The 26,691-nt window shown below is 40.2% G+C and overlaps 1 protein-coding gene across 1 annotated transcript in view; it reads right to left on the reverse strand.

Annotated features, from left to right (window-relative positions):
* LOC133990393 (cadherin-2-like) overlaps positions 1-26,691 on the reverse strand; it is a 66,453-nt gene that overhangs the window by 22,178 nt on the left and 17,584 nt on the right. The window contains exon 3 of the mRNA XM_062428690.1: positions 2,104-2,324. Within this exon, the coding sequence (XP_062284674.1) occupies positions 2,104-2,324 (221 nt within the window). The remainder of the gene's footprint in view (positions 1-2,103; positions 2,325-26,691) is intronic.

Consider the following 26,691-nt stretch of genomic DNA (forward strand, 5'->3'; position numbering starts at 1 on the left):
GTGACTCATACCCCGCACTCCCCCTCCTCTAACATCTGGGGAGCTGTTGGAGAGCTTTCACTAATCATGTTTGAAATCCGATTATACTGCTTTCACACATTGGAAATGCAGAGAGGCAAGCGGACAGATAGCGAAGGAGCATGCTTCAGAAATATCTATTACCCTATTAAAATGGGCACAAGTGAGAGTAGTAATTATTTGTGACCTACGTCTGGAATGATGAATGGCATGGTGGGTTTGTTCAGCTCAATGCGCATCTATCTCTGGTACACTGGAGGTCTGCACCCATCCACACTCTCTGAAGCTCCTTCCATCTTCTGACTAGGAGACTACTTCAGAGTGTTAAGCTGAGTGATGGCCTGAGTGTTTGTGAGTGTCTGGCAATGTTTTAACTTATGTGTGTATCTGCTCTTTTAGAAAAGGTCCCTCTTTCAGATTCTGAAACGTTTTCTCCTCATGGACTGCTGTGGAGCTGAGGTTGTAATAGAGGTGGAGATAGTGGGCGAGGACACTCTCATGTTAATGAGGATATTGTTTGGCTGTCATTGATTAAAATGTTTCCCCAAGGCTGGCGCATTCATGGCACTAATAAAAAAATGTAATCACTGATGTGATGAAGAGATGCACGATGGCTGCCCATGACCTCATAAACGTCCAAGATACGGGAAAGTCAATCCCTGATTTCATTATGGACAAATCAGGGCAAACCCCACAGCTCTCAACAGATACATATCAGAGTGTAGCTGCTGATGATACAGTTGATCATTTTTTATATATGTACAATGAGTCATAGTGAGATTATGACTCTTTTAAAAAAAAATTTAAAAATCTAAAAGAAACAGCAGGAAGCCTATGTTTACCTGTTTAAAGACAAGTATGTATTTGCCTCTGACCAACCGACAACAATGACTTATGGTATCATTAAAATCACATACCTGCAGGAGTCCCTATGGTAAATGAGTGTCAGTGGCTAACAACAGTGTTTTGAAAACCCGTGAAATCATTGCTGGCTACAAGTTCAATTTCAGCCCAGAAGACCACTGCACCCTTGGCGCTGGCAGTAATTACATATAACTGTCTGCATTTAGTTTTAATCTGCACCCACATAAAATACAACGCCAGCCTTTCTTGAGATTATCTGTGGTGCTGCACATGTAGAAATGTCCACTTATGGCCATTTGTTTAAGTATATTATGGGGATTAAAAAGAAAAGCACATTGGTCTGTGTAAAACAAACACAATTATTGCATTTGGGGGTGCTCATTAAGACAGCAGAAGGCTAATGCTAAAAGATCTTACAGCAATTATTATTAACTTATGCACATATAGGCTTACTTATAACCCTACAGAATGGCTCAGGACTGAGAGTAGAAGACAGAGTTGAAAGTAGTGCATGTGTGTCTATCGATGCGGAGCATCATTCTTGTAAGTTTAAAGAAACAGATATTATCTAATTTAGCAGGACCACATAATCCTCTGGCACTGAAGTTAAAACCTCTACAATAACACAGTCTTTAGAGCTTCCTTTCATTTCCTGGTTACAAGGCAGACGGATGGGGCATGTGAAGTTCTTTTCTGTACACCTCCTCAGATCCTCGGCCAGCGGCAATGTTGACATATGAGCACATGGTCATTCAAACTAATCGCAGATGACTGCACAACACGACCAGCGGAACAGTTAAAACGACACTCCACAGCTCAGACAGATGCTTCCTGTCTTCCAAAACACTGAAAGGGCTGTGTCCCCTTTTGGATGATAAGGCAATAATCTTACAATCACAAGACACGCTCACTGAAATCAACTTTATGAGGAGCTATTTTGCATCTGCTCTTGCTACCCACTGACCATGCTGAGTATATGTTTGTGCTCACAGTAAATTGACACATTAAGTTTTAATTAGCAAGCATCCATCCAGTCTCTCGGAACACCTGCTACAATTTAGGGAACTAATCATCTGTGAATGTGCAGTGTGCCTGATAAGCTTAAGTTATTTGATGCAAGGGCAGAACTGATCATTCCACCTTTCTACTGAAGTAACACAAGTCAGACAATCAACAAACAAGACAGAAATGTTACAGAAAAGTTGTTGAGGTTTTATTCACCTGCTGGCTGGAGAGTGTGGAGGGTGCCACCTGGACTTGGGTCACCCACTGCTGCTGAGTGGTGTCATCACTGGCCTTGATCAGCAGCGGTGACGCTCGGAGCCCAGAGAGCTGAAGACTCCTGGCGGCATACACTGCTCCGTCTGCCTCTATCCGGAAGTCAGATGGGTTACTGCATTCAAAGTGAACCAGACCACCTCGGCCACAGTTGAAAAACCTCACTGCAAAAGACGAGAGACAGATAGATTTCAGTTAAAAATTAGCCAAACAGTGAAAAAGAAAACCTTATAAAAACAACCTAAAAGATAAAGACAAAAGGAGGTGGAAGACAGTCAGACAAACACACAGACAGACAGAAGGTCCACAAAGGTTTTCTGATTCTCTCTCTCGCTCATACATTATTCACTTCAAGCTGTGCCCCAAAGGTATTTCTCAAAACAGGTGCAGTGGATGAGAGAGTTGGAGGGAGAGAAAACGGGAAAAAAGGGAAGAGAGTCCCTTAAGGGCTATTAAAGAAAGAAAACTCAAAAACATTACATTTAAAATCTGATGTGTAAATTAGTATAAAATTGTTGTGTTTAGGATTAATAAAACAGAATAGGAAATAGAAAGTGCGTATAAACACGTTAAATTCTCCTAGACTGTAAATCTTATATGATTTCCAGCTGCGGCCATCGCATGCTAGCTTTGTCCCCCATGACATACAGGGATGCCTTCCGTGGATGACTACCGATCCTCTGTTCCTCCAGAGACAGCAGTAAGTGCGTGTGATGTTTATTTCATCAGAGTGTACACACATACAACACAGAAACTCACGCGCGCATAAAGACACGGTAGACATGTGGCTTATGGGGGGCTCGAGTCCCACAGGTGCATCAGTGGCAGTGGTACAACGCCAGTTCATGTTACAAGTGAGTGACAGTACAGCACTGCCTACGTAACTCCTACGTACACACACACACACACACACACACACACACACACACACACACACACACACACACACACACACACACACACACCTAAGAGCTTCATTGTGTGATTCTTTTGTGTGTGTATATGTTTCCCTTGTAGGCCCCCCTCATGTTTATAGCACACAAAAAGGCATAAAGGGAAAGATAAAAATTCCTCCCGGCCATAGAGATCACAACGTTACCATATATCTTTTGTGTTGAGGCTCTGCTGGTGCTGCTTTGAATTATTAAAGCAGATGTGGAATTACTTAACAAAAGCCTTGAAGGAGGGTACCTAATCTTCCTTTGTGCTGCTACCTTGGGGACCCAGTGGTGTCTTCAGAGTATCATGTGCACTCACAGCGCATCAAATTCCTCTGGGTTTAAGGAGAGGATGCAGTAGATCAGCTTGGGGTCTAAAGGAAGTCATAAGTTTAACCTGCAGGCCTAATTTAATAGTATCACTCCAACACTTGCAATCAATTCTCCCAAAGTGCACTGCACCACAATACTGATAAATCTCACAGGGACGATAGTGGAGAATTTATTGCTTTTTTCTGCTTGTAACAGTAGACAAGGCAGATGCCCTTGGTCTCCCACTGACAAAGATGTACCTGTTCAAGATTTCCTCAGTGAGCAACAAAAGGCAGAATTCCTGAAAGAAACATTGCAGCATGAAAGGAAGGGCAAATGTTCCTTAAAAAAAACTATTATATGCAATTTGGTGAAAGAAAATGAAAATACAAATACCTGAACATTTGCCCAACACAAACTAAAATGTTTTGAATTGAGGAAAATTGAAAGCCAGGGGAAAAGAATCCAAAATGCAAGGTCGCCAAAGTAAAGTTTTGAAATTGATGTGTGGTGGAGCTAATCACAATGTATTCATCCTGATGGATGAAAATGCAATCTTGGTTTACTTTATCAAAACTCAAACAGGGGGAACAAATCATCTGCGAGGACCATATGCTGCATCCCATTCCACCCCACTAACAGATTTAAAAACAGACAAAACAAGAAATCTGGACTGCAAACTGGACTTTTTTTCAAACCAGAAGACCTGCCAATTATCTAAATACTGCTCAATAGCATACAAGATGAAATAGCATCTTAGGAGGGCCAGCAGTTCCATTAATGAAGATAGAAGATGACAAGGTCTTTTTTCTATACTGGAATACACTTGATATTGACTATCTCTTTCCTCACTGCTTTTGTGCAATTACCCTTGACCAATTAGTTTTTTTCCCTGTTTGAACCTGGCAAAGCTGACATCAGATAGATGACCTTCTCTCTATCTGAAGGTTTTTCCTTAAAGCCAGCCGCCTGAAAACTCAAAGCCTTCAGGCAATCACAAGTCAGCAAGATACTCAAACAGAGGAAGAATACAGAGTGAGGCTCTGTCAAAATAACTCACAATACAGCAGGAGACAGTCTGTAGATTTAAGAAGCTTCTCAATGTTGGAAGTAAGTAAAGTCTCACTAACACTATTCTTAGTGAGATACTTGGATTATGAATATTGTAAATTGCTGTTCAAAAAACGTAACCAGAGCTGAAAAAATGTGTTTCTTAATCTTTTGAAAGAGAATGAATGCAATTATTTAGAGTACTTGTCAAAGGCATTGTTCAACCAACTGCACTAAACATTAATGGTTTCAGCTTCTCAAATATGAAGATTTGATCTTTAAAAATTTAATTTTTTGGGTGTTCTAGCTATTTGAAGGAATCAACTTTGACTTTGTTTTTCACAAATATCTGATGTTTTATTGACCAAACTTAAAATTAAAATAGAAGATAACCCACACTCTCATTGGTAGAGCTAATTGGTAACTTGCTCGACCTACTACTTTATTCACTAATTTAAACTGGCCCTAAAAGCATTGAAGTGTCTCACACTCACACACAATTTTTTTTCTCTGTCCTACTGGCACTTTTTGACTATACATTTTTGTGAATCTGTTGAGCGGTTCACTTGACAGCAGTCTTCCCCCAGTGACTTTTTTTTTAGCCCAAGCCTCTTGTTGAGCTGAGCTCAAGCTCTTTGACATTGTCTGAAATTTGGCCATCAGAACACCTCTGAGAGGCCCTTCAACAGTCAGCCCCCACTGCAATCACTGCACAAACTCCCAGCAGGCATGACCATTTCCAATGATAATGAATGGAAATGTCCCGCACGTGTCTATTCATTTATCAGACACACTCTGGTGGCTTATAAAACCACAGAAAAGTGTAGTGTGGCCCTGCTTAAAACTTGGCTGCTTCAACTTATCTATATCTAGATATATTGGCTCCCCAAGGTACAGGGCTAAAAGAAATCTTGGCTGCCACACCCTATCAGACATGTCGTCATGGGTACAACGATAAAGGCCTTTGGTTTGCACAGAAATGCCGATGCAGCAGAGGGGGACTGGGGGTTGGGGGTTAAAAAAAAGAGGGGAAGAGAGAGAGGGAGGGAGAAACAAGCTTGTCAGCAGAAAGGCCTGTCCAACTAATGCCCTGCACCGGGGCCCAAAATTACCTCCGACTCAATGATCCTATTCACAGTTTAGATGCCCCCCTCACTGACAAGCAACACAAAAACCCCGGCTAACCTCTCCGAAGTGCGAGAGTGCCTCTCTATTGTCTACTCAATCACGTGATAACTCTGACTCAGACAGACACAAATAGTTAGAGAGAGATAGAGAGAGGCACAGATACATTTAATTTGGAACATGGAATGCGGAGTCCGTGACTTCACGGAGGCAAAGAAAATGTTCCACAGTCTCAGCTTTTATGTCTGCCTGCCAAATACACTGGCTGCAAGTGAGCAGGCTGAAAGTCCCTCTAATGTGCTGTAAATGTGACAAGACTGAAACCTCTCATGTGAGATCATCCCAAAATACCATCATTCATTTCTGGGAAGTGAGTTTACTGACAGTTGAGAAATACTCAGCATAGGTGTTTCATCAGTAGCTGCGGATAAATGCAGACCCAAGCAAATACCCCAGTGGCCTCTCCCTGGCAAATGGTACAACACCCCTGACAAAATGCATTATTCACAAATGAATGTGACCAGGTTTAGTAGAGTGGCCCGCACTGGCAATGAGACAATACAATATGAAGCAGAGGCTCCCACTGAATGTGCTGCGTGAGACATCCATGCCAGCACCACTGTTTATAAGATCCTGTTAAGCCCCAGTGGAGCTCGCACTCTGGTACCTCAATTCAAACTGCTGTGATATGAAATTCTAATCCTGTTCAAAATTGGGGAGAACATGTTAAATTAAGGTCAGCATTCTCAAAATACATTTTGTGCCCAACCACAAAAATATAATTGCCCAATTATTGCACAAAATGCTAAAATCACAATGCATTTTTTTATTAATAAGATGGCTGCTTGCTATGCACATTTATATGTTGTTCTTTTTTAACTCTTTTTAACTTTTTTTCTAATGCTATTTTTAAAGAAATGATCTACAGTTTCAAGTCTGGCAAGTAAAAAAAAAAAAGTACCACTTACTACATCACATTGGTCTCAATTATGGGTATTTTTATGTAGATGTGTCAAATGTGAGACAATTGTGTGCAAGTAACTCTAAAGTAAAGATTAGGGATCTAACAATATGTGTACCTGTACTGAACAGTCACGGTACTGACATCAAAAGTCGTGCATCAGTTGTATGAACGAAGCACTCTGTGATGTAAGCAATTACTGTCAAAATAGTGTCATAATCCACTTACTCCAACGTGCAGAACAATAATTCTAGAGCGCAACTTCCTCATGGATATATGCTAGATGCCTTCGCCAAAGTAGCCCTCTTACCCTGGTTACCCGTCACTGCTGTCAGAATCACAAATAAGACACCCATAATACTGACCGAGTGCAACACTATTATCAAAACATGCTGTTATCTCTGTAGTGAAACAATACTGTGTCCCCTCCCCTGTCTGTGATGGTCAGATTTTCACTCCGTCTTTGAGCCAAGCCGTTCAGAACAACGATAAACACATTTGCTTTCTGACAGGGTCAGACAGCACGTCTTACGAATCAGTTTAGAGTCAGAGAGAGAAAAAAGTAAAAAGTCCCCCTGACTGATATATTATTATATATGGCATCGTTAGATTATGAATACAGAAGCATCAGTGTGTAATCAGCAAGTTACTGTTGTAGCTGCTGGAGGTGGAACTAGTTTCAACTAATTATATACAGGTAGACCCTAAATCAACAGCTGTCGGCAGGTGTCCTGATTCCTTGCAAGAAACATAAAGGTTGTTTTTTCTTTTACACAGCAGCACAACATCTAAACCGTTTCTGCAATAGTTTCCACAGCAGCACAACTCAACTGTTTCAGTAATAGTTATAGCCAATGAGCCATTGTTGGATGTTTACATTTTTTTTATTTTCAGCATTTCTCTTTTTTTCCCCGGCGGTACCGAAATCTCAATGAACCTTGACCTTAAAAATCAACTGACATACAGAACTTTGAATTCTGTTTATCGTCACACACATAGTAAAGATGCGGTTCCAGTTTTTGTACAAATGTATAAACTATTCACATTAAAATACATAAGACAACAATACATTGCATCAAAGATCAAGTAAATAAATGTGGGAGAAAACATCACCAATCATTCATAGCACTGGAACAGGGGCAATTGTGGCAATCAAGGTGATGCTATGTTCCGCTGCTTGACTGAATCAAAACATTGCCAAATATCTATTTATTCAAAAACACAAAAAAAAAGCTGAGAAGCAGACATAAGGCTTCGGTACGTTTCCGTTTTCAGAAAATGGTGTATTCTTCAGAGAAAGTAAACTGTTTGTAGCTGAAGCTTGGATCTGGGAGTGATGATACTGCCTTTTGCCAGACTAAGCCCTTGAAGGCGTTTTACTAATGAACTGCACTTCAAACACGCAAAGCATCCCATGCATTTATAACTGGGCCTAAAATATGTAAGGGATTTGCATGAAAAAAACATGCAGTGTTTGTGCTCTGTTCAGTGTCTAGCAATTAAGAAAACTAAAGAGGAATTGCATCAGAGCATACCCACATTTAACAAGCAGCTGGCTCATTTTCCTAGCTTGATTGCAGTGACCATTCCCCCAGCATTTGGTTTGTGTAGTTTGTGCACATTGTTAGAGTTATTTCTCCTTCCTAAAATTGCTGCCTTGATTGGAGAATTGCGATGGGGGGCACACAAAAAGCATATTGACACCACCTTCCCTTATCACACACACCCACATTGGTATACACACTCAAAGTATATATATATATATACGTTTGAATGGCCATGAGAGCTTGCTTTTTCTCAAATACAGACATTTTTTAAGCTGTCTTGATCTACCAAACTAGCCCTTAGGAGAGGGAAACAATTTTCAAGCATTTTGACATTTTTATCCTTTTTACACTTGCATTTATATTACATTATCACATGGTCATTTGTTCTCCCAGAGCAGAGCAAGTCTGTTTGGCAATTTTTGTATTCAATGAGACAATTACGACGTCAAAAAGTCTTCCCACCAGACCAAGAGTCACCTCTATTTCCTTTTAAGTACCAAAGCATTTCCCTGGTCCTGTTGGGTATAGAGGCTTTAGCCATAAGGAAACAACCATTAGCCCTCTCCACTGGTGTCTAATGTAGGGCTGCAAAAACGAATCGATAAAAAATGATCATTAAAAGTGCAACGAATTTCATTATCAATTTGTTGTGTCGCGCGATTAATGCATTACTTTTTTTTTTTGTTTGATTAATGCATTACTCGCCAAGTCGTGGAGCAGTTCAGACAGAGCTGAGCAGAGGCGGAGAAAATGGTCTGCCCGAAATCTTCTAAAGTGTAGGAGCAGTTCACACTACATACAACTAGAAAGTGTGTGCGGCATCCTGCCGAGGTCGGCACGAAGCGCGTGTGCGCACGCGCACAAAAACCGATGGGTTTTCTATCGCTTTTGCGCGTCATGTCAATGATATAATGTCACTGTGTGGATCATTAACCTTGTTGCAGTGTGCTCCCTGGTTATAGTTAGTGAACTATCAGCTTCTACCTGCTGAGATCACAGAGTCAGCAGTAGGAGATGAGGAGAGCAGCAGGGGAATCTAGTGCACATAGTTTGTATGATAGCCTAATGATGGAAAAAGTAAAACTGGTCACTACAAAATAAACCACATTTCATACTGTTTATATGTAGTTTCACAGACACATTGTTGTATTTTTTCTGGGTTGTGTGTGAAAATCATGAAGAATAATATAAAACCAGTCTGTACACCACTTTATTCTTGGTTGACACTACTGAAGGGTAACGTTGATTTATAAGTGTGCTCTATTTGTGTGAAACAGGTTTTTTTTATTACCAATATGTTATAGTTTGCAATATATAACTCTTTTTAATTTATATACTAGAACCGCCACTGAATGTTGTAACAAATCCTGTTAACAGTTTTATAATTTTCATTATTCTTTATTATTTATCTTTTATTTATTGTTCCAACAGCTCAGGTCGACTGAACAACAGAAAATCCCTTTCTTTGTGTAGCATACATTTGTATGTTTTTTTGTTAAAGCTATCAGTCATCAACATTTAGTTGTTTTGTTTAAAGTATTATTTATAATTTCATATTACTTTAACAGCTCAGGGACGTCCAAGCAGCATCCTGTTGTTTGAGCACTTTTATACATTGTCAATTTGAAATTATGTTTTGTTTTTGAATGATGGAGTGGAAATTAATTTAAAAAAGAAAAATCAGATTCATCGATTAATCGACTAAATAATCGACCGATTAATCGATTATCAAAATAATCGTTAGTTGCAGCCCTAGTCTAATGTCTACACATCAGCTATATACTTGGTAGATACCTGCTGTTCTTATGGTGCAAAAAGGTTACTGAAAGCAACCAGCCTCTGTGATCTTCCCAAACTGTCAATTAATGAGAGTCTCTTATTCCAGAGGCAAAACAGATTTATCTGCAAAGAATAAATATATGATTATGAGCTCTTTTGAATAAGTAATATTTGGCCTTTGAAAATAAGCAATCTCCGTGAGTTGGTAGTGAAGGAGAAGCACAGGGGGACATCACAATTATTCTCAGGCCTTTGTTGGGTAAATGAAACGATTCTGTGTTTTCCAGTACAATGACAGCCAAGCATTGTGTGGATTACTGTGTCACTGGAGACAAGAGCTGATAAGGCTAAGCTACATCCTTCTGCAGTTATCAGCGCATAGCTACTAGGATTTTGTTCTGTGAGTTATTGAGACGAGCCGCTTGATACAGAGGCTTTAGTGGGGTATTAAACTGACCACATTACTGGGATGTCAAACTGCTCTTTATGATGCCTTTCAGAAAAGTAATGTGAACACTGAAAATGTGTCCAGGTGAAGCTCATTATAGAAAACATTGCATTAATATGCTGATAGCTGAAATATAACTGCTACAATTATGAAAGCCGATAGCTTTATAGATTGCAGAGGGACAAATCACATAACACTTTTCTAATTCAGGTTCAAATGATGATCATTGATACTTTTAAAATAATGAAACCAAAATGTAAATGTAACCATGTAATACCACCATAGCGTCATGTCTCTAAATTGTGGTGCCTAGTCTATAAAGCCCAGCTGGCAGATCCTCTCAGATGTAAATCAAAGTTAGATGAAATAAGGTGCCTGACTTCATATCCATAACAGCTATTCTTTGACCCTATGCTGTCCTCTCATAAAAAGGTCACAGGTTTTTAATTGGTCTTTATACCCTAATTCATCTCATAACTGCTGGCACTGGTCACTTTGTTCAGTCTACAAAAGGTGAATGAAAAAAGCAGGTAGGGTTAAAATAAAGCAATCTGTGTGAGGTTGGAGGGCAGATGCAGGTTGAGACACTGAAATGCCTTTTAAAAATCAGACTGTGAATAATACGTCATTTCAGGTGTCCACTTGCATCACATTTTATTGTGCCTGTGTAACAGAGGTCATTCTCTGGTGACCATACACTGCAGTAACACACATTTTAAGAAATGCTCCACTGCAACATACATCCATCTCTGCTGTGCCATGGCGCTCTTACAGTGCTACTACATCTGAGGCATTTCAAACTGGAGAGACAGTTAAGCCATTTGTGAGGCTCTTGTGAGAAATAACCATTAATAGATAAATAAATACATTTGTATAATACTTTTAATGACAGAAACAAATCACAAATTGCAGGAAAACACAAGAACAGCAAAATGCAAGCACACAATTAGAAGACTGTGTAAAAGGAACGAAAAACTATTAAAACAAACTTAAAATCAGCACAACAGAGCTATATTGTGGAGAATAAATAAGACTTGTCAGAAGAAAAATTGGAGTCAGTGGAAATGTGTCAGTATTTAACATTTAAAAGCAAAAACAGTGTCAGCAGATTGAATACTAGCTGGAAAACTCACTGATGTACTCTGGGGCATGGCCATGCAAATCCTTGTAAGTCATGAGGAAGATTTTAAAATGGATTCCCAAAAGATACATTTGTTACCCGTTCAAAGAGGCTAAAACTGAGTTGATGTGAGAAAAGTGTTTGGTCTTCGTTAAAAGTCTGGCTGCAGAGTTCTACAGTGTGAAGTTGAGTTGCTCTGATCTCAGAAATATTCCTGAGTTGTAGTTGTAGTACCATGATTGTACTAATTGCTTTGTTCTTTTGTTCACAGCTTTGCTCACTGTTGAAGAGAATCCCCAGGTTCTTAGCAAAAACCTTAATATTTGGGATAAGGGGAGCGAGCAGTGGCTAGACTTGATTATGGAGGTGCTCAGGGCCAATGATAAACACCTCTGTTTTGTCTGATATTAACTGCAACTGCAACGTTTTGTGACATCCAGCCTGTTCACGCTCTTAAGTGTGGGTAGTTTGTTGCATTCAGAGGGTTTAATGGAGAGATATAATTGTGTATCATCTGCATAACAGTGAAACATCAGATACTGATCACTTTAATTTATTATGCATCTATTGTGATTAAAGACACTATTTAAAAAGCTCTGGTATGGCACAGACAGATTCACTCAGAAACCTAAATATTTTTTCAGTGTGAAAATCACATCCATTCCAACAATTGTATGAATTATTGTATGTAATATCACCATGGAAGACAATACCTAGTGAGCAGTTTGCTTGTATTCATTGAAACAGCTGATACTATAGCTACATGTTAATTTCATTAAATATTTTTGGAGGTGAATGTTCAAAGAGTCCAAAAGAAAGGACAAGCATATAAGTAGAGAATGAATTCAATAGCTACAGTTGCTGTCACTATGAACCCATGTGCCTCTGGTTTCAAGCTGACCTGATATTTTCTGAGGAGGCATGATCACGAGGGCCGAGCACTAAAACTGCCTGAGTGCAACCTGTAATGTGACATTATTAGGTTTGTTTGATCTCAGAAGCACAGACTCAAAGCTGTTTAGTTCTACCCCTTGATCATTTCTGTCAAAATACCAACATAAAAAAATCAAAGAGACAAAGAAGGAGGCAGTGACCAGAGATGAGGTAACCTCCATTGGCATGCTCACATGGTCTTGTAAGACTTTATTTAATCACACTAGCAGAGTAGTTCCTGGTCTGATTTGTTGCTGAGAGAGAAAGCCCAGAAATATATCACTGTGCCCAGAACTGTACCAATCATTGTTCCACAGAGACCATCATTATCCAGGGCTTTTGGTGGAAAGACAGCATAGGTGACTTATGCAGTAATGTCAATGTCCCATTTTGCTTTCACTAAGTGGAACACTAATAGTGTTAAAATCATGTCTAGTTAAGCTATGCTCTATGCACTGACACCCAACTCAGTCATTCAGTATTGGTCATTGTTAAAAGAGAGATGTCATATTAAAAATGACATAATGATTGGTGTACACAACAAGTTACTTACTGGTTTAGAAAGTGAGTGGGACTGTTTTGGGTTTAGGATGTATTGGCGTCTGTGGTCAGACAGGATTACTGCCTGAGAGAAGTGGTCCAACACCAGTATGTGAGCAAATATTGTTTTGGCAAAGACTGGAAACATATTGTATCCATTAAGTCCTGACCACTCACATATTTGTCATTGGTGCAGTGGAGGAATTACAATCGGAAGCTGTGTATTAAAGCACTTTTTGGCATACACGCAGACAGCCGAGAAATAGATTATACTATGTGGTTTCAGAGGTTTTTAAATCATTTCTTTTCTTTTAAAAAACTTTGTTACCATTAAAGTACTGACCAGAGTTTTTTTCTGTTAAAGAGAAACCTAAAAACTTATAGGAGTTGACAATTTGATACTAAAATACTAGAAAGATTTAGATTTTAGATTTTAATCACTTTTAATAATTTAAATTTGAAAAATAATGGTTACATTTCAGATGCCCGGTTTGTGTTTACAATAGAAATGGAGATGAATTTCATTGAATAAAAAGGACTTTATGTTATATATAACCACAAATACAATTTATCTTTCATCTCTTGCATAAAGCAGATTGTGCATTGGATATATTCCAAGACAGTGGAGAGACAGACAGGACCTTTACTGAGAGACAATAAACCACACACTTCATTAAAACCTTGATTTCAAGAGTGCAAAGGTTGTGTGTTCAAGAAGTAGGGCCATTTCCCTAGAGATTTACCACCAGGAAAGCTATTTGTACATTATCAATTTTGATAAAATTAACATGGTTGTATATTAGGATGTGATTAAATGTGTACAAATTGTCTAACCTCCTGTGTCATTGCTTGACATGCAGTTCGTTTAATGCTGCAAGAAAGCAGATCCAGCCACCGTAAATAATAACCATCATGCGTGACTGGGGTAGGTGTCCTCTCTTCTTCATATGTGACATGCTCCACACTTAGCTAATACAGCAGCCCACAGTAAATACTGATCCTAATATGTGAGAAGTGCTTTGTGTCAAGTGAGAAATGCATGTTGCTGAATAAGCCACACAAATGTGCAGCCAGAATATACAAAATGGCAAGTACATCATGTGATATTCAAGGCAATGTAAAATAATAATATGAATAATATACCAATTAAAATGCACTTCTTCCCATTATCTGTTTAGTGAGTCACATTCACAAGTGACTGGAAGTTAAGGCAGTCTGTAAATCAGAGCAAAGCAAAATTTGAAGCCAATTCTACTTTTATTAATCACGTGTGTATAAATGGCACAGACATTTTTTTTTTTTTTGAGTTTCCTTTGAGGTTCTTTTTTCAGCCTGATTGCACCTCCTTTTAGGACTGCATGAGTGTCTTTGGTGTGTGATTGACTGACTCCCTGATTCTCCTGTTTTAGTTTAGCAGTTGTTCTGGTGGACTTGAACCTGTATGATTCTTCGGAGTACATTAAGTTTGATGACTCCAGCAAATTTACAGAAACCTCCCTCTATGTTCAACCTGAGATGAGATCTAATCGAGCATAATAAACTAAAATACTTGGGAAGATGGACAATGGCTGGATAAGATTATAATGCCTTTATACAAATGAAATTTGAACCAATTTATTAGTGATAATGACTCAATACTAATTAACGAGAGAACGATAACTAATGGTAACAGCATGGTTTCTGTATCCTCTCTACCTTTATAGGGATATTACTTGTGCCTGCTTTGCATAGCACTGTTGTCAATCAAACCCATGCAAATGAATAGCTCAGGTAAAGACTGAAACGGTCCACTGCATCCAATTACAAACCTAACCACACACACAAACATGTCATTTCTGTTCACTTTTTTTTCTTTCTTTTTAACATGCACACTTGGATGCGTGCGCACACATTCACACACACATATACGACTTCCTTTTATTCCACTGTATGCTCAAATCAGAAAAGCACGGCAATTTAAGGCGGATTCAAAAAGTGAGGGATTTTATACAACACGGACATTTTATACAACATGGACTGTCTGTGAAAAGAAAAAAAGATGTGATGCACTCACCTAAAGTATAAGATGTAAAATAAAAGCTGTAGAAAAATGCACGGGGATCTGAGACCAGTTCTCGGGGCATTGTGTCACATATAGCACAGTCACAACTTCATGTAGAGTTTTTGGGAACAAAGCTAATGGAATTCCTGCTTCTCTACCTTCTCCTTTGGAGAAGTCAGGGCACAGGGAGAAACAAGGAGAAGGCATGCGATTCCTCTTTGGCTGGGAAACAAAGCAGCAGACAAAGGAAGATGAGGCTGACAGCCTCTAGAGAAGGCTATTATACTGTAAGATAGGATCAGCTTCTGTATCTCTCCAAGTAAAGAAAAAATGATTTACTGAGCGTTCTTGCATGCACACAAAAAAGGTATACTTGTTTATTCTACGGCTATATCCCCCACAAACCTCTGTAAAATGTACAAACATAATGGTAATCAGTTTTTTAAAATCCTTGAGGGATGGATTAGAAATTAATATTTAAATTTCAAGGTAAAAATTTTTACATTTAGATATTAAATGTATAGTAAGGAAAGAAAGGGTCAGTCTGTTGTTGAAAAGGCCAGGAGGACATTTAAATGCCTCTTTTTCAAACTAAACAAAGCAAATGAGTCATCGTGGTGGGCAGACTATTACAGTCACAGCCACCAACCATTACGCTCATTTTACTCAATTGCCCTGTGCTACATATCACGAGATTCTGGGAAATCTTTCTCGAAAACCCTACATAGGAGCAAAACCAACCAACATATAGGAAACATGCAGCTGTATAGTCACAGGCTTTAGAAAACCTGCCTCCTGTGACAGGTTGGGGGGAAGAAAGAACGTTTAAAAAAAAATCTGTCCTCAAAACAATGACAGCAAGGAAAGAGAAGCTTCTTCAAAGAGAGGAATTAGGGCAGCTGCCAATACACAGGGTGTGCACATTTACCATTGCACGTTTGAATCAACACAGTCAAATTCCGCTTGAAATGCAATTAGCCCGTGTTTAAAGAAAAAGATGAATATACAGAAGAAAGATTAAAGACAAGCCCAATGTTCCCCTAAAAAGCTTTCAAATCCAACACATACACAGGTTTTCAGACGCATGACAGCTTGTTATGTGCTGCTCCTGTCGAAGAAAGCAAACAGAGGGAAGCGTGCATTTGTATGAATTTACAAATGCTGTCTTTATGTTTCAGCCGAGTTTATCTCTTTGTACTGTGTTCGTTCCTGGAGATATCAAGCTACAAACTGAGATGCCAAATGCATCTTGCTACTAACCTACTTTGACCTGTTTGACCCTCCCCCACACATAGTTTGAGCTCAAAAGAGATCATCTGAGTGGAACAGAATAGAGAAGGGAAGGAGGGAGTTTATTCTATGGAAGGATGGCATATAACATCCATCTGTGCAAAGTAATTAATGTCTGTATGCTGAATGAATCATATTTTCAAACTGATAGCACAAACTTCTCCTACTTGCAGTAGACAAAAAATCCATTTAAAAGCTTTTTTCAAACACTGTCAGTTTGTAGACTTCAGTTGTTTGTTGGAGTTGGAGGAAAACTTTGTGTGTTGTCTGATACAAACATCGTGTGCACAATTCAGTTCTTATTGATCCCTGTACACTGTTTTTTGTTTTTTTTGTCTTTAATGCAGAAGTTGAGCCTCTGACGCTGAATGCAGCATCAATTTGTAAGAGAGACACATCTTTCTATTAGGGCTGCTCACTTTCATATGCATGACTTTGGTTTTTTTTAAATTTCTGAGCAGAAGCAATTTAACACAATCCAACCTGCCAAATTGACATACTGCATTGGAGTCTCACTTTCACATAATGCAGTGTGAGCAGCATTAAAACTATGCAAACTATTTAATAATTCAAATTTTTTTTTCCATACCAATCACCTGTAGATTGAAAAAAATATGTAAGAACATCTGCAATCTGTGAAGATAAAATATGAATTTTAATAGTTCTTGTAGATAGAAAAGGACATAATTTTACTTATTTGAGCAAAGTCTGTGCTAGAGATCATAAATAGAAATTGATATAACTGTTCCTCCACTGTAACAGTTGCCCCGTGCAAAAGCAACATCAGGTGTGAACAATTAGTCTTGGCATCTGTCCAGCACAAGGAAGTGTCTCCTCTCACATGCATTATCTGTGTCGAGGGAATAATGGAGCTAGGGATGGAGTGATTTTCGATCGGATCGACTATCGGCGATCGAAGGGAGGATCGTGATTTTTTTTCAAATGGCGATCTTTTAATAATTTACTGCCATTCGATGTTAAAGAAATAATCTCTACAACCTGCGCCCTACTGTGTACTTGAAAATGTTTCTGGTGGAGCAACACGTCTGCATACAGAGCCCTTTGATCGGTGCAACTGAGGACTGAATATTAAACCCTTAATTACAACCATGTTGCGTCTTTTTTTCCTTCTCACTTTTCTTCGGAGGTCCGCGCCACGGACGCAAGCTCTCTTTTTCACGTCTCCTCTGTTCTTCATATTCTTGCTTGCTTACCAAACACTTTTCTCTGTGCACCACAAGTGGTGTGCTATATTATCTTTCTTTTTAATCACAAAATATAATAATTCACGCGTACATTTGAACAACAAGTAACTTTTACTTTTACACGGCACATTTAAATCGAGAGATCAGCCTGCGTGAATGAAATGCTCCTCACACAAATAACCAAAACAAAATAAAATTTTGAGTCACAGACACTTTTGTCTTACATAGACTAAATAAATAAGTAAATAAATAAGCGACTGCTAACAGCTGTCAACATAGTTCACTTCAAAAAAATAAAGAGCCTACAGCCTGGAAATTATTCACCAACAGGCTGTGGCGCGAAACCTACTTTTAGTCTATATTTCTAAATAAATAATAGGCTGTAATAAACAAAATAGCTCAGCACAAGGGTAGATTGTCTTACAAAAATATAAATGCTACCAACATTAAATCACTCCAAAATAATAGGCCTATTTAGGTTTGTCTATCATTAGACATTATTTCGAACAAACTTAAAGCTTAAAACAAAACATTAAGCAATAAAACACTGCAGCCTACTGTACAAAAACAAGTGAAAATAAAAAATATATTTTGCTTACTTTTGCTTACAAATTATTTGACAAGAAGACAAGCATGTTGACTTTGTCTGGCTTTAGCAGACTGCGGTACCGGGTTACAACATTCCCCGCTTTACTGAAAATGCGCTCCGAAGGCGTGCTAGTCGCGGGAATGCACAAATATTTCTGTGCCATTTTTGCCATGAAGGGAAAGCGGCTTTCGTTCCTCCTCCACCATTCAAGGGCATTGGTTTCTCTATCAGCTACCTCTTCTTGGAGGTAATTTGCCATTTCAGCGTGCGCTCGCTGCTCCGGCGTTGCAACGACAGCAGACTTGACTGTGCCAAGAAGACTGCCCAGTGTTTTTTTCTTTTTGGTTGGCTGGGTGGTTCCTGCATCCTCCTCATCTGTGACTCTCACAGGTGGCCTGGGGGTGTCCCTCTTCTAGAACAGCACCATTTCATCCTCCAGCTGGCATCTGATATAGTCCAGGTCGGCAGCACTCATGTGACGGGCCTTGTACCGCGGGACAAGGAGGCTAGCTGTGCGCATTAACTGGATGGTCTTGTCGTTGTCGTATCTGTTGTCGAGCTGTTCCAGGATTGTTCGTTTTATATCTGCCGTCAGTTTGACATCAGTGTGTTTCTCCTTGAGGGTATCTTTCATCAAGTGCAGCAGAGGCAGCAACGATGAAATGGTGACGTCACGCTCACTCGACATAATGTCTGTAAATTCAGATACAGACTTCAGTCCCTCTTTGACCGCCTCCAGCACGCTTACATCTTGCCAGCTTATGGTTGGTAGTGTGCGCCGGCTCCTGTCGTCGGCAAACACCCTTCTGATGTAAGGCCGCAGGGCCAGGATCCTCTCTGTCATTGCATACTTGCTGCCCCAGCGCGTTGCGCAATCCTGTTTTACAAGGGAAAACATAACGGGGAAATATGGTAATTGGCTACGTAAGAGCAAATAGGCGTATTGATACTTTCTAAATGCCCTGTCCCCTGTGTAAAAGTTTTTTAGCTATTTGTTTTTGTATGTAGACGTGGACATAATGATCAAAACAGCCTATATGTTTTATCATTGGTTATTCATTTACATTAGCCTATTTTTATTTTTTGAATGACAATACTGCACGCTGGCGAGCAATGGTGTATGATTTTAAACAGAAAAACACCAGATGGAAACAGTTTGCTATCGCTTGGTTTAAAAAAACGGCTGTTTGTAGCAGTGTAAAAGCCACAATTTGGCTACTTTTGTTTGTATTTGTATTTTTTAGGCTATGTTATACTTACAGTTATCAAAGAAAGCGGTTTCTTTATCCCCTGTTGCTCTTGTTCTTTCCTGAGTTGTTGCCGCCTTTGCCAGCTGTGCGAAAAGGCTCCGTTTATTTGGCGACACGCCAAAAGCCCGCTCCGTTTTGGCTTTCTCTTTATTTAAGGCATTGTTGAAGGCCAAGTTGAAAATTATGCCCGAAACAGCTGATCCATGGCCACTTCAGATCACGAACAGCTGCAACGATGTTGGCTCCGTTGTCGCTTGTGATGCAGGCCACTTTCTCCTCTCCTACTCCCCATGCTTGCAACCCATCCTGGAGTGCTTCAGCGAGCACCGCTGCGGTATGACTCTCCGGTGCAAAAGCTGTCTCAAGACATTTGGATTTTAATGTCCATATCTTTGGAAACATAGTGAGCGGTTATGGACATATAGGGAGACATGTTTATGCTCGACCACATGTCGGTTGTCAGAGCAACGAAGTTGGCCTCTTTTAATTCGCTGGTAATTTCCCCTCTCAGCTGATCATATAGTTTCGGTATTGCGGTCTCCGAGAAATATTTCCTGCCAGGCGGCTCATATTGCGCATCCAGTGTAGCTAGCATATTCTTGAAACTTTCTCTCTCAACCGTCTGAAATGGGACGGACTCCTTCGCCAGATATCTTGCAACAGCCGTTGTACACTCGGCCCATCTTTTGCTGCCTTGATTGTATTTTATTGATTTTGCAAAAGCTGCCGATATTGAGGGCTGCTGATACGCATTTGTGCTTAATCGGGTTGCAGCACTTGATGTAGCAGCGCTGGTTGGGGGCAGTTTTGCGGCCTCGGAGGGGTGATGAACTCGTATGTGCCCAAATAAATTTGTTGTCTGCTTATCCTTCACAGGCACACATTTTTTGCATATTGTGCAAATAGGTTGCATTAGGTCTTTAGGCTCACCGTTGACATCCGGGTAAAACTTAAAATGTGCCCAAATAGCCGATTTTGCGTTCTTTTTTGGCACCAAATTGCTTTCGGCCATGTTAGCGCCAGGCGAGTTTCTTTTTTGTTGTTGTTTTTTTTTTTAAGCTGACGTAACTGCGCCCGCCCTCTCAGCCGATCGGATCGCCTATCGGTGATCGCCAGTGACTATGATCGGATGATCTGAAAATAGGGACGATTTCCCATCCCTAAGTGGAGCATTACCATGTGGGGAGCATGGCTGTGTGACTGGACTCTGTGAGAGGGGAGCCCTCTTACTCCCATGTAATCAGCTGAACTGAGTGGGTTCAGAGAAGGATCTGTGCAGCTGTGCTTTATTACAGACACAATGAGTCCCAGATTAGGGGGAACTGGAAGGAGGGAGGAAGGGAATAGAGGATCATGGGGGAGGAGGAAGGGGGAGTGAAAATGACTCCAAACACATCTGTCCTCAGTTTGTCTGCAGCTATAACACCAAACCACAAGCATGGCCATGTACAAATCTGTCTCCGCTTGGAAAGGCTGCCTGTGGAAACGTTTCCAGGCCTCGGGTTTTTTCAATGCGAGGACTCGTGGGAATAGTCTGTCGCCTCGCAGTGACAGCAGTGTTCGTCAGGGTCACACTATCATCGACAGTGGTGGCACAGACAAGCAGGTGGCACAAACATGTGAATCACAGAAGACAGGTCTGGTGTTATCGTGTGTTGTGTGTATGTCTCAAGGAAACGATCGGCAGTGTTTTTTAAATCATGACTCTCCTTCTTTTTTTAATGAATAGTGATTGATGTGTATGGTATTCCTGTTGTTTCCATCTTTCTGTTGCTTTAAAATGTCACAAAAGCAGCCTCCTCTGTCATTAAGCAGGGTAATTGTTGTCCAATTATACAAGATTTTAGGCCAGGCTTGTCAGCACATCTGCGTTGTGAACTTAAAACTTAAAACATGCCAGCAGTCATGATGCCACCACCTGTGTTACCCTAACCGACCCAGACAGAGCAACAGAGACAGACGAGAGGGAGGAAAGTGAAGTGATGTGTTTGGTCTGTGCTGTCCTATCATTCTGCTTCAATGGAAACTCTCAGGCAAACAAAACTGAAAAAAAGTTCAGTGTGTTATGCCAACAGAGGCAAGACTCACCAGGAAGACATCCCACTACCATTAAAGCTTACTGAAAAAGCCTTTCTATCCCCCTTAGAACAGCTTACGCGTAAGGAGTGATTACACATCAAACCAAACTGTTGCACCCTAATCCACCACCCAGTTCCTGATATGTCTCCCTGTCTGTCTTGCTTTCTTCTTTCACATATACATAACTGGAGACTGAGAGCTCATTGCTAGTACTATTCAGAATTAATCCCACAACAAGATGTTGTGTGGCAGTAAGATGTTCTTATAGTTTAGAAGATTTTCCTTTGTTACAGTTTATACTAAAAGTAACTTAATGAAGAATTAGACTTTGGCCTTGATGAATATGAATCTGCTTTTTCATTACTGAGGAAAGGCCAAAAGGTGGAGGAATTTATAGTTGGCAACGACTGGCCAGCAAGCACATGACACAGGCAGAGAAAAGAACCACTTCTTTGTTGAAAATACTTGGGAGGATTAAATTGTTCCAGGTGGGATCCTATTTTTCGTTAAAACTTCACTTAAAAAATCTGTAAGGCCTCTAGGTGTAAGAAAAGCTGTTTTTGAGCCTGGAAATTTAGTCTACTTTTTAAGCGCATGAACAAAACAACAGGAATGATGGTGGCTGCATCACTTGGTCTATGGCTAGTTTTTATTACTTACACTACTTCTCATCTCGTGTTTTTTCTCCCCCCTTACCCTCATACCTCTGATTCACTGGAGTGGGAGCAGGAATTATGTTTTTTTTAACTAGCCTAATCTCATTACTTTCATTGGCTGATAAAACCCTGTTCTAAAAGTAAGCTTAATATTTATTGTTTTGAACAAAGTGTCGGGCACCAGGTGTATGAGCTTGCTCAGATGGATGCAGGGATTCAGACAAGCAGTGCAGGAGTTGTAATAACAAAATAATTATGGCAATAATAACATTTTATTTTTGTTCATATCTTCAGTGGTCAGGGGATGACACAGCTGCTTATTAACCAATATGATCTCCTCTGCTACTCCATTTCCTCCAGGAAATGGAGGAAACCACATCAGACAGGTTCGGCAATATACATGGACACTCAAGATGTACAGCCTAATAACTCACATTATATGAATTCAATAACATGTCTATAGCCCTGCATGGTTGTTTGTGGGAGCAGTAAAACAAACTTTAATACTCCAGTGTGTTAGAACTGTTAATGGCCAGTGCTGAGGCCAGTTAGGCCATAACTCGCTGTCCACAGCTAGCCTACTGCTGATGCAGACTGTAATTCTAATGCTAACACTACACGCTAGTGTTGAAGAGATGTGCCTCCAAAACAGGCGCACACAGCATCCATAAATAACCTTGAGCTGACGGTTTTACAGACGTACCAGCTCTGTGACGTCACCGTCAAACTGAACCGCCAACTTCTTTTGTTTTCTCAGGAAAGCCTGACACTGACCACTTTTAAAGGTTTTTCATCAGCATGTGATTTGGCATCTGAGGGCAAATAATTAGTTTGCAGAGGTAGGGCTTTGGCAAGGCTGATGAGTACAGCAAAATGTGGCATACATGGCATGCTATGAGATCACAGACTGCCGGCCAGCTGTGTCTGTTGAATCTGTGAAACCCTTTCAAGCCCCTTCAACATATGGTTTGAATCAAGTACATCAGATTCATACTGGGTTTTAAAAGCAAGCAAAGGTCCCATGTATTATTGAATGCTGGATTAATTAGAAGCTCTGAAAAACGCATAATAAAATGCGTCTTGACATGAAAATGCTGACACAGTGTTTATGCAGCCACATAATTCAAAAGCACAATTAAAAAGTGGGAAAAATGCCCAACTGTTTGAGTGTGATCCAGCAACTGTTTCAAATTACATTTTAAACAGCATATGATAGAGAACCTCACTCTAACTGCATGGTCCTGTGCATTAAAAATCAAGAATTTTACCCCATTAAGTTGCACCTAAGGGTCCACAAACATTCTTTCCACCTATAAAAATGCTGTTCAGGTAGGAAATATTCTAAACATCAAAGTGGTTTAAATTAAATGCAGCTATAACAGCCCATTTTTAATCAGCACAGGAAGTGGTTGTGTTTATAAGACCTTACAGTGTTAGACCACAAGCTGGTAAGATTTAGAAAAGGAAAAAAAACAAATCAACCCACCACCAACTCCTGCATATGTACAGACATTAGTCACACATTAACCAACAGCTTCCAATCATGCAAGGCTAAACGTTTTATGCATTCTTAGTTTATTGAGTTTGAAGGAAGGCCATCCTTTTCTCAAATGCACTATTCCATTTTAAAGTACAATACTGTATGAGTACAATCAACATAAAAGCAGAGGAAAAGTGAAAAGAGACAATTCTGAATACTGAAAGCCATTAAGTCCAGCTGCGCACTTACTGAAATTACTGAAACCCTGCACAAAAAAAGGCAGGAGAAGGCAAGTTTTCAGTTTTTGGTTAAATAAAACAGGTCATAACAGTGCACAAATGTTTACTTGCTTTTTTGGAAGCATGTCTAAACCTCAGGAGTCACTGAGTGGAGTCAACTGTCCTTATGACATTGTTCCTCAGTATGAAAAGGATACTTAACACAGGTTCAACCCACATCCACCCACTACACCATTTCAGTCACCACATATCACTTCTAAACATTATCTAAGCATTATGTGTATGTGCTTTACAGGGTTATCACCTCACCACATCAGTTAAAGAGTTTTGACATGGATGCAGTGTGATCAATCTGATGTAACTACGATTGATTCCCTTTGTGGTTGACAACAGAAACTGCCACTGCTGTATACTGTGATATGATTATAATAACTTGCGGCTTTTCACAGTAACCATATTGTAACACTATAGTGGCTACTGCTGCACAATAACCTGAGTTGAACCCTTTCTCCCTACTAAAAAGACCAGACTGACATGAAATCTTGGCTGTGAGCAGGTATATGTATCCAGGTCAAAAAACTCATGTTGAAGTCATTCAAACTCCTGATGAATCTAGTATTTTCACAGACTTTTTCTTCAGACTAACATCAAATGCAAAACTTGACCAGAAATGGTCAGTTGATACAATCAGATACAGTCTGGGAAAGGGCGTTGTCCATGAACCTCAGTGCGTTCCATATTATGTTACACATCCCCCCATCCTTTGTGCACAGGGACAATAACAGCGTTTGGGAGGAGGGACTGACGGGGGATTCAGTTACCTTCCCAACCACTAAGGAATCTCAGTTACATGACAACAGGTCTGTCTTCCTATATTTTCCTCTACCCTGTTTAGATGCCTCAGTAGTCAGGACACTATAATTTTAAGCAGCACACACACACACACACACACACAGTAGAGAGAGAGAAAGAGTATTGGGTTGGTAGTATTGTAGAAAAACAATACATCATGACTAAGACAATTGTGACATCGGCTTCAACCACTTTCTTCTCACAAACATCAACACACATTTAATCAAAATAAACCCAGTGTATGTAGGAAAATAATTGCATCATCCCTCTCTTTGTACACTAATTTACATTGTGTGGGCGTAGAGGGTCAAAGATCATCCCCATCACAAATCCCTTTGAGTGAGGACTCACAATGGGCAGGAGGCTGAATGCTTTTAGCCTGGCGGCAAAGGGTAGATCTGCTCCTTCCTTGTTGCTGTTCCTCCATCCCTGTTCCCCGCACCTCTACTACATCAGGTTATTCACAGAGTTTACCATTTGAAAAGAATCTTACAGCCTGCTCTGTAACCCGAAGCAGTCCACTGCATATCAGTTTTTGACTGAGAAAAAGGAGAGCTACAGGAGAGAGGAGAGGGAAACAGCATCAAGCTGAAAAAACCTTGTGAAACAAAGAAAAAGGGGAGGGGGTAAAAGCAGAGCTCGACTAGTAGCTGCTTTATTGTATCCTGGTCCATGGTGAAAACTGTGGGGCTTCTTTCAGTTGTCACATTAAAAAGACCCATCCGTCAGAAACAGAGCTCAGTGTAGTCCCTGCAGACTGGCTAAGAGGGGACACTTTCCACTGTGCTGGCCAACACTCCTAAACTCAGCTAGTGTAAATAAGATTTCCATTGGCACTCATTATGACCAGCATACAAACAAGAGAAAACAATGAAATTAAAGACATGGTGGGTGGGAGGATTTTTGCACACTAACCAAGCGTAGCTAAGCAGAGTTTACTACCTTTTACCCTGAACAGCATACAGAGTGTGGGCTACATTATCTAAAAATGTGTAGTTCATATGAAGTTCATTCAGTATTAATAGGAGAGCGTGGCATTAGGAGGGCATTAAATCAGATTAATTCCTTGAAAACGACGCTTGTTGTTTTCAGATGGGACTCAAAGAGGGCTACTGTGCCAGAAGCCTACTGATTAGGTATGCAGGCTTCTGTCAAAATAACAGCAGATATCTTAAAGTGTCTAAAGCTGGGATGCTAGCAGGTATTGTGCTGCATTCTTGAAGGTTTGGAGCAGGAAGGGGTTGACATGACAGTTGTAGCTACCCAGGATACCAGGAAGACCTGGAAGCACAAACATTTGCCTTTCTGGCTCACTGGAATCTACATTAGGAGGTCATCGACATTACAGATAACCCCCAGACGTGCCCCCATGGCAGCTGTGCACAGACTTTTTATGGGCCAAACACAAACAAGAGATAGGGTGTTCAGAGAGGGATGGGTGCTGCCATGCATGCATGGTATGACACAGACACACTATCCCTGACAGTGTGCCTGGAGCTAATTAAATTATCATTTCACGACAGACAACTTCACGGACCCAGTGCACATTTACGTATATTTACTGAGTAAGAGGGGATGAGAAATGAGCCGAGTGGAAACATGAGAAACCCCATTTGCATCATAAATCAATCAGGATAACATCACCAGGGTCATGTGATCTTACATCAAATACTGAAATGTTTGATGCTGTCCTTGCATATGTCCCACTCAATCAGGCTAAGATCTTTTGTTCAAGTAGACCAGTGGGAGCCAAGCTTTTAGGATCAATGTAACATATGGAGCACACCAAACTTAGAGGTAGTGACGCCCTGGGGTTAGATTTAAAGACGGACAGACAGCTGGTGCCATGAGCTATGACAGCAGAGAATTCTTATGGAATTCAATTCTCTTTTTTACAGCTGTCGAATTGTGGGCAAATTGTGAAGCTTCTCTGGTAAGAACATTAAAAGGGTTTTTTTATGGGTCTGCTAGCAGAGAGCAGGTCACTTTAATGAGGGACAATGTCCAGCCCATGCTCCTCTCCACTTAAACTACATGCTGCCTCAAAGCCCACGATGGACCCCTCAGCCACATCAGGGACATCTGGCCCCTCCATCT

Source organism: Scomber scombrus, chromosome 11 (genome assembly GCF_963691925.1).
Source record: "Scomber scombrus chromosome 11, fScoSco1.1, whole genome shotgun sequence".
Classification (NCBI taxonomy): domain Eukaryota; kingdom Metazoa; phylum Chordata; class Actinopteri; order Scombriformes; family Scombridae; genus Scomber; species Scomber scombrus.